The sequence below is a fragment of the Pocillopora damicornis genome, chromosome 9 (genome assembly GCF_964200805.1).
Source record: "Pocillopora damicornis chromosome 9, jaPocDami1.2, whole genome shotgun sequence".
Lineage (NCBI taxonomy): Eukaryota > Metazoa > Cnidaria > Anthozoa > Scleractinia > Pocilloporidae > Pocillopora > Pocillopora damicornis.
In genome coordinates, this window is record NC_142678.1 from 22,297,309 (window position 1) to 22,306,566 (window position 9,258).

The 9,258-nt window shown below is 36.8% G+C and overlaps 2 protein-coding genes across 2 annotated transcripts; one reads left to right on the top strand and one right to left on the bottom strand.

The window, feature by feature from the left end:
* The first annotated feature begins 2,879 nt into the window (after nt 1-2,879).
* On the top strand, nt 2,880-3,674 carry LOC149040747 (neuropeptide SIFamide receptor-like). Its single transcript, XM_089181607.1, has one exon. It carries the CDS (start codon nt 2,880-2,882, stop codon nt 3,672-3,674), a length of 795 nt encoding a protein of 264 aa, XP_089037733.1.
* A 4,068-nt stretch (nt 3,675-7,742) lies between these two features.
* On the bottom strand, nt 7,743-9,165 carry LOC113670175 (RYamide receptor). The gene has a single exon (XM_027186272.2). The coding sequence runs from the start codon at nt 8,991-8,993 to the stop codon at nt 7,899-7,901; it is 1,095 nt and encodes a 364-aa protein (XP_027042073.2). The 5' UTR covers nt 8,994-9,165; the 3' UTR covers nt 7,743-7,898.
* Between the last annotated feature and the right edge of the window lie 93 nt (nt 9,166-9,258).

Sequence of the window (9,258 nt, forward strand, 5' to 3'; positions counted from 1 at the left end):
TTCTTTCTTAGTTGTGATCTCCATTCCTCAATCATCCAGTTACTGAATATTGCATAAACCATCAGTTACCTACTATGGTCTGAAAAAAATATGATACTTAAGAATTTTTACAGATTCTGCAAAAATTCTTGTAAGTTGTTTGAAAATCTCACAAGTTCTTGTAAGTTCTTTTAGAGATCATTAAGACATTGTTGAGAATCTTAACAAGTTCTTTTGAAAACTTGTGAAGGTACTTAATTAAGATTCCTGTCACAGGAATCCTACCAGATCTTGTAAGATTCTTGTAAGTTTCTTACTAAGATACTTATCAAGATTCTTAGTTAAGAATCTTATAGAATCTGGTAAGATCTTGTCACAAGATTCTTACAAGAATCTTGTAAGATCTTACAAGATCTGGTAAGATCTTGTCACAAGATTCTTACAAGAATCTTGTAAGATCTTACAAGATCAGGTAAGATCTTGTCACAAGATTCTTACAAGAATCTTGTAAGATCTTACAAGATCAGGTAAGATCTTGTCACAAGATTCTTACAAGATCTTGTAAGATCTTACAAGAATCTTGTAAGATTCTTACAAGAATCTTGTAAGATCTTACAAGAATCTTGTAAGATCTTACAAGAATCTTGTAAGATCTTACAAGATCTTGTAAGAATCTTGTGACAAGATCTTACAAGATCTTGTAAGGTCTTACAAGATTCTTAATTAAGAATCTTAATAAGAATCTTAGTAAGAAACTTACAAGAATCTTAGTAAGATCTTAATAAGATTTCCACCTGGGACATGCTGGTCAGATCCTCCTAAAACAAAAATTCCCTCTTGTAGATGGTCTAAGGGACCCTGTTATTGTGGGTGCATTAGTCACTCCAGCCATTAGTGAGTTTGTACAGATCATAAACACTGGCTCACACTGGGTTTGCCTGAGCACAATAGCTACTAGTCCTGGAACTGTCAAGGTGTATGACAGCTTATATCAAAATGTAAGCGCGGTTGCCATTGATCATTCATGTCACATGCTATTGTATACTGGTTCTACAGTCACTTTTTGTAATGAAAGAGTACAAAAGCAAACAAATTCAAATGACTGTGGCTTGTTTGCACTGGCATTTGCTACAGATTTATGCCATGGCCTAGACCCCACAGCACAGTCATATGACTAAGACAAAATGCGCAAACACTACATCAACTGCCTGGACTTGCATGATATGGTTCCTTTCCCAAGAACATCAAGACGGGTACCATATCATGCAATCACCAAAAGAAAAGCAGTGACAATCTAAAAGTCTATATGTGGCTATGGTCTGAATGATTTGTAATTCAAAATTATGAATGAATTCAAAATTATGAAAACTATGAATTTCTCCGTCAGTTTTCTGCCTAACTCAGTTTTCTGCGTAACTTATTTTTCCTTGTTCTTGAGTTTGTGGTGCTTTAATATCATGATGAAAATTGCCTGTAAGAATTTCATGGATGATACTTATAGACCCACATTTAATCCATAGGTTATATTCTACAAGTTCAAATTGAAATACTTAACATTTAGGAGGAAGCTCAAGCTGAATATTCGAATGTTGACCGTCGGTGTATTGTCATCACACAATCATCTTAAAATTGTGAAATATGTACATCAATTTATTTAATACAAGTTTGAAGGCTTATCATGTGATAAACTTCTGATTAAGTACCTCTTCAGAAATTTCTGTACATATAAGTTTAGCACAAATGCAATTAAAATTAATACTTATCTTTCTCGAGTATTTTGATGTCATTGTTCTTCTGCTCACTTGGCAGCTATGAGGCTTAGGTCGATGGTGTGTAGGATTTTCAAAAGGTGTTGCCAATCAATCAGATCGACCGAAACCAGGTTGACAACTTACGAACCGGCCAAACATTTCGTTAACAGCGCCATCAAAGTATCATTACAGTCCAACAAAGGACCTGTTTTTCTGTTCAAATCTGGCAGAAACTGGCTCGGACGCACTACGTGAACTTCCTAACACTCGAGTACACTGTGAGTACGCGTCAACAAGAAAAAGCGGAAGTCACATTGTAAACTACGGATACTCATACAAGATGCCGCTGATATGTCGTGGGCTCATCTGGTTTAGGACGATGTTATATAGTGCTTTCCTTTGGCCGCGCGCTTAGTGGCGGTACTTTTTGGCCGCCAAATCGTACTTTCAATGCACATAAAATTGGTCAAGGAGAACTCTCTAGGCGCTAAGGTCGATTATTTCTAACTTTAAAAACAGCTATTAACCGGAAAATACAAAAAAAAATTTCGCGTCACAGGCACTTTAAGACATGATCCATGACAACAAACCCAAACAATTTAAAAATTCAAACATCCCTTTTACAATTTCTTTTTTCACCTGCCGAAATGAGTTAAAGAATTCTAAGTAATTAGAGTTAAAGTGCCCATGACACGAAATTTTTTTGGCGTAAATATTTAGCTTATTATGTGTACAAACCAATTCCCATAAAAGAAAAATTTCAAAAAACTTAAAACTCGGTTTTTTCGGGCCCTAAAGCGCTTTTATTCTGTCTTAAAAGTGTCCCGTGGACTGGTAACGAATTAGCGGGTGATAACATAGAAAACTGTGAAACTTTCTTCTAGATTTGTCCTACTTCCGGCTCCACCATAGTTGCCGACGGCAATTTTAAAAACAGCTATTAACTGGAAAATTGAGTCAAAATTTCGTGATCTATGACAACAAACCCAAATAAAGACCTAAAATAATAGGTTTCAGTGTGAATCATCAAAATAAAATATTCAAATTTTCACATCACTTCCACAGCAAGCGGTAATACATATAGAGGTGTTTGTGACTTCCATAAGATAATACTTGACTTTAACGGTGACTGAAGAACGCGTCTTCGAAATGTCCACGAACTTGAGCGCAACAATGAATGCAACTCAGCCGTCGAACTGCTATAATCCCACAGCATTGAGGATTGGGCACACAATTGCTTACTGCGTAATATTTATTATTTCTGCGGTTGGAAATTCCTTTATTGGAATAATTGTTTACAAGACAAAAACCATGCGAAAACCCATCAACTGTCTAATTGTGAACATGGCTATGTCAGACCTACTGTTCCCGATATTCTTGATCCCGAAAACTGTAGTAGAGATACATGACGATGATTGGCCCATTAGAGGCCATCTTGGCGAGGTTTTGTGTAAGCTCACTCCTTTTTCAGCCGATCTCTCCTCTGCTGTGTCAATTCAGAGCCTTGTGCTGATAGCAGTGGATCGATTTGTAGCTGTGGTATTTCCCCTCCGTTCTCCGCTCTTCAGTTCAAAATTGTATCGCTTCGTTATTCTCGCCACGTGGATCATTGCCATGGCTACATTCATCCCGTATCTGGTCGCGTTCAAGCTGGTCGAATATGATCATGAGTACAAGTGTGTGCGACAATGGATGCGTGTTTTTGACGATTCCTCGTCAGTGACAAAATACTTTATGGCACTTTTTATTGCATTTTTTTATATTCCCTTCGTTCTGATGTTTATTCTATATCTTGCCATTTTTTTGAAACTGAAGTCCAAGAGAGGACAAGGCGAACACTCAATGAACGCTCAAATTCAGCGCTTGAGAAGGGAGAGAAATGCGCTGAAGCTTTCCATTGCTATTGTGATCACAGGTACCGAACTGCTTAAATCCAGTTACTGAGGGAAAGAGAATCGGATTCAACTTTGCTAACAGCTTTTATAAAATAAAAAATAGATAAACAAAGACAGGAAAAAAGTTAATAAGCGAGTAAGGAAAGAAGTTTTTACTGTGGGAAAAATCTTTTGGATCTGTTCCTCATGCAGAACTAAATCCAACTCAGTAATGTATTACCGTCTTTATTTTGTATTTTGTTATTTTCTTCCCCTGCGAGGCGTGATCTGAATTAAAAAGGCAATAAAATTAAGCAAATGACTGGAAAGCAAATACTGAAATAGCGTTATTTGTTGAATAACGTTTGACAGCTGGTTCCGTGTGATAACAGCCTATAATTAGTGAAGGAAAATGTTCCAAGATGTAGTGCACAGTATTTTAAAGGATTATAGAGAAACCAAGAGTTTCTTTTGAGAAAAACCCAGTAGACTGAACAATTTAATTTTAATGTTTTCTGTTGCCATTAACGACCGCATAAACGCACTTATGTTAAGTGCTCTGGTGAGGTCATTTATTCAAGGTGTAAATATTACTGAGCGGCAAATGTCATGCAGACCCCGAGGTAAAAGCAAATTACAAAGTGGCCGGTGATATGAGTGCTAAGGAGGGAATTGATGAAGTTTAAATAGCGCAACATTTCTTTCAATTCTCGATCAATTTTGTTTTCTTAATTCAGTCAAACCCTAATGTCCCATATACTTCTTTGATATCTCTTTTTATTTCTGACGCCAAAGAATAAACAGATGTAATTTTTTCTATTGCTCTCAATATATTTTCATCCCTTCGTTTAAAAACCATTTCAAGCACACTCATTCAAACAATCTGTTAACTTGCTTTTAATTGTGAAAGAAGAGGATTTTAATTATATGTTTTCGGGTATAACAAGGCGCGGACGGGTTAAGTTTTCGCGAACACAATGGTCATGAAACAGCTGTGGTTACGTACTTTTTTTGTCTTAATTAAGTGGAGGCTACATGCGATCGATTCGATCTTATTTTTTATCTGATACTTTAACCTCTTGGGAAAATTTCAACGACAGCAGTCTACAAAAACATGTTTACAAACATATAACTAGAACTATGTGTATCACACGATCATTAAGCCATAATTATTCTAAATAACGGTTTAAGCTGTCATGTAAATTTCCCTAAAAGTCGTGCGGTCTGAAGTGACTTTTTTGGGAAAAAATTAATAAGCGAGTAAGGAAGGAGTTTTTACCATGGGGAAAAATCTTTTGGATCTGTTTCTCGTGGAAACCAGATCCAACTCAGTAAAAGAAGTTGGGCTAAAGATAGTAAATGAAAGCTATTTGTGAGTAATCAGCTTTGTTTTGTTTATAGAGACTATAGTTAGCCCCCGAGACCTGCTCAGAGCCAAAGATTGGTTAAAGAAAGAGAAATTATCCTTTTCTTAAAACCTATTCAGGGATACGGTTCATCGAACCGATATTTATTTTTTTTTGCTCTTACGTCCTTTTTTTCTTCTTTGATAGTCATATCACCTGTACTTTGGTTTCACGGCGGGGAATGAATTTTGTTGCTCAGCGATGGTTTCATTTTGAATAGATGGCTTAGCCGAAGCACGGAAGGTTAATGAGCGTATGCGGTCGATTTAAGGCAACGGAGATATTATTTTTCCTCTAATCCTCCAAAATATCTTAAGTAAAATTAAAAAATAATACTAATCTTGTTCACGGTTGTGTGAATATTTTTCGTTTCAAAGTACAAAAAGGGGTTTAGAATCGAATCTGTTGCCGTAAAAACATTTTTTTTCCTTGGGGTGAACCGTTGATATGCATTAAGGAATCCTGTCAACGTTGCATTAGAAACAACTATGAATAACACATATTAATCAAGGAGTATCTGATAAAATCTTACAGTCATGTGCATTAGAAAGGGTTTTAATTCCTGTCGGATATAGAATATCATCTTCATTTGGATTATATTATAAATACTCTACAGAACACAGGGAGAAACTTATCATTTTATCAATCACTTTATCTTAGATATGACCATATCAGATGTATTAATCCAAATTTTCTAGATTTTCTATGTTTCGTGAGGAAACATTTACTGTGCATCATATATTGCTTACTTCTGGTAAGAATACAATGTGAGAAAGTTTTTAATTTTGCCTCGTTTGTTCAAACAGGTGCTCATACTGGTAAAACATTAGCAAACACTTACATAGAGATTCAAAAATAGGACGCGATATGCTGGCGACATCCTGACGCAATTATCAAATATTTGATTCTCTCAATCGTATATTGTGGGTGGAAAAATATCTGAAAGAGGAAAGCTACTGACAACAGAGTATAAAATGTTTGTATTCCCTTGCTACTGATTAAACAATTCTGTTAAAATAGATTCCGCTTGTTGACGTCTGTCAGATCTCTTTTCTTTATTTCGATTAGTAACATTCAATGTATCAAGTTTCCTTGTCTTCCCTCCCCCTCAATTTATTCATGAATCTCGCCTGTCGGAGGTTTACAGTCAGCAAAGACAGGCGCGGAGGCAGGCGCATAAAAGATGGCACCTAGAGGTTTCCTCGGACGTAGTTTCAATAAAGTTTCACTTTGTATAACTTAATTGAAATGAAAGAAAGGGCTGCCAATGTTCCATGACTCACTTATTTAGTACAAGATTGTCGAGCAATCATAATTAGTTAATGATATGAAAGAGATCACGGATTCTTTTACACTTTAACCCCCCCCCCCCCCCCGCCTATAATTCTGATTAAGATTTCATACATGACAGTGATATAAACATATTCAAATTAAATAAAGACAGACGAAAAGATATGAACATAATGATTGTAGATATATGAAAATCATATATGTGCACTGCGGTGAAGAAAAGAATTTAAGAGATCCTCGCAGCTATGAACGCTACTGAACTAGTAGTTGAAATAAGACCGGAAGAAAAATTTTCAGGCCCGTGCGGGATTTGAACCCATGACCTCTGTGATGTGATGGTTTATTTAGATCCAATGTAATAACCAGTTCTCAGTTGGCTTGTTAGCGCAGTTAGTAGAGCGCTGCACCGATATCGCAGAGGTCATGGGTTCCAATCCTATACGGGCCTGAATTTTTTTCAGGTCTTATTTCAACTACTAGTTCAGTAGCGTTCATAGCTGCGAGGATTTCTTGTATTCGTAGATATGAACATGTTCAAATAAAGACAGACGAAACTTAATTGCTTCTTGTTACAGGCTTCAGATGACACCCAGAGTTTTCATAGAGCATAATGGGAGACGAATTTTAAAAATTTCTTTTTCCTTTACACTTTGGCCTTCAGAATCGAGAAAATGTCAGATCTGTGAAATAAAGTCATCTGTGTCAGAAATTCGCTCTCGTGTAATTGTATGAAAATTTCCCAAATGATTCTGGTGGAAAAAGAAATTTAAAAAGATAAAATAGAATGAATGCCGATATTGACTTGAATTAATAGCTTTCGTCTTTTAATCTTTTCTTTTTTTTTTGAAAATTGAAAGTTCGATGCGATGTTCAAATAAAGAGAGACAAAACTTAATGGCTTTTTTTATTATAGGCTCCAGCTGGTACCCGGGTTTCATTTTCAAAGTATAATGAGGGGTGACTTAAAATTTCTCTTCCCTTCAAACTTTCGTATGTAAGGATCCAACAAAGGCAGAAACGCCTGAAACATCAGATTTTGTGAAATTATATCATGATTTAGAAATTCGCTCCCTTGTTATTGTATGACAATTTTCCTACGCCTCTAGTGAGACAAAAAGATAAAGATGAGAAAGAGTGCCGATGTTGACTTGAATTACTTTTCCGTCGTTTAAAGTAAACGTTTTAAAATTCAAATTTTTTAATCATGTTCAAATAAAGAGATGAGAGACAAAAGTTAACCGCTTCTTATTACAGGCTTCAGGTGGCACCCAGGTTTTCATAGAGCATAATAGAGGACGACTTAAATTTGAAATTTCTTTCAGTTCCTTCACACTTTGGCTACGTCAGAATCAATTTCTCTGAAATTAGCATTCTTGTGATTGCATAAAGCTTTTCCCAATGCCCTTGAAAAAAAAAAGATATAAAAAAGGCGATCAAAATAATTCCCATTAATAATCCTTTTTAATCTCGATAACATGTTCAAATAAAGAGATCTGAAACTTGACCGCTTCTTGCTACATGCTTTAATGGGTGGTTCCCCTGTTTTCATCTTCAAAGGCCGACTAAAAATTTCGCTCCCCTTCGATTTTCAAAGTTGGTCAGTCAATGCAGTTTATCTGCACTACATGTGCATCTGAGACTAAACAATCGGTCTTCGATTCACTTGCCCGCCGTCGCTGGAATACAACACTTTCAGAAGTATTGACATCATTATTAAAGACAAGAGAGCCTCGCGTCAGATTCTTGAAACCTTGCCGGTAATTAACGCTAAAAATGAAACAAATGCAAGGGTTTATAGCACAGTTTGAATGAGCCAAAAGAAAGGCAATGGCGGTAAAGTATTCGAAGCCACAGGATGCATTTTCGGGTCTGAAATGCGTCGGTAGTAACCAGTAAATCGTGTAGGGAAACCAGCACAGCGCAAACCCAAACACGATAGCTACGGACATCTTTAATACATTTCGCTCCCTTCTCGCTCGTTGGCGCTCAATGTTGATTGATCGCTCGCCTGGTTTCTTCTGGAGCTTGAGCCTTAGGTAAATAATTATATAAAGTATTGCAATCAATACGAATGGAACATAAAACGACACAGTGAAAACCGTTACGTTATAAAGTTTTAACGATGAGCTATCGCCAAAAGCTTCAATCCACTTTCGCTCACACACCAAGCCAACCGGATACTCAACAAGTTTCATTGTCAAGAGATATGGAAACGAAACGGCCATTGCAACGATCCAAGTTACGAGGATGAGGAACGGGCACAGCCTTGAACTGATGAGAGGAGAGCGGAGGGGAAATACTACAGCTACAAAACGGTCCATTGCAATTAGAACCAGGCTCTCGGTAGACACAGAAACAGAAACGTGAGGCAAGAACATTACCAGCTTACACAATACCACGCCAACAGGACCACTGATCAGCCACGAGTCCTCAGTGTATAACGATGTTAAATACGGCGTTATAAGAAAAATCGGCAAAAGAATATCGGATATGGCCATATTGACAATGAAAAAGTTGATGGATTTCCTCAAAGTTTTCGTCTTGTAAAAAATAATTGCAATCAATAAATTTGCACTCACTGAAACTACAGAGATCAGGCTGTAAGTAACAGCGTATCCGATTCTTCTTGCTGTAGGATCGAAGCACGATGTTGTCTGCGTTCCATTTGTGGTTTTGTTGAAGTTCGTCGACATTCTTAGAGATTAGCTTTAAACTCAATAGTAAAGTTTGTCAACCGCAATGGCACTTCGTATTTATGACTAAGGGACGTGTCGGATGAATCCTACGCCTTGACGTGACATACCATTAATAAAAACATATTACAATCAAAAAAGTAAACGTGTGTATGGTAAGCAACAATCGCGGAGAACTGGGAAAAGCGTAGAAGTTGGGGTCACAAGTGGTAACACCTTTACATGCGCCTTGCATGAATCTTCCCTTCATGCATTACGTTTTACG

Excerpts from the sequence above, each read along its gene's own strand:
- LOC113670175 (XM_027186272.2), bottom strand. The coding sequence starts at position 8,993 with ATGTCGACGAACTTCAACAAAACCACAAATGGAACGCAGACAACATCG.
- LOC149040747 (XM_089181607.1), top strand. The coding sequence starts at position 2,880 with ATGTCCACGAACTTGAGCGCAACAATGAATGCAACTCAGCCGTCGAAC.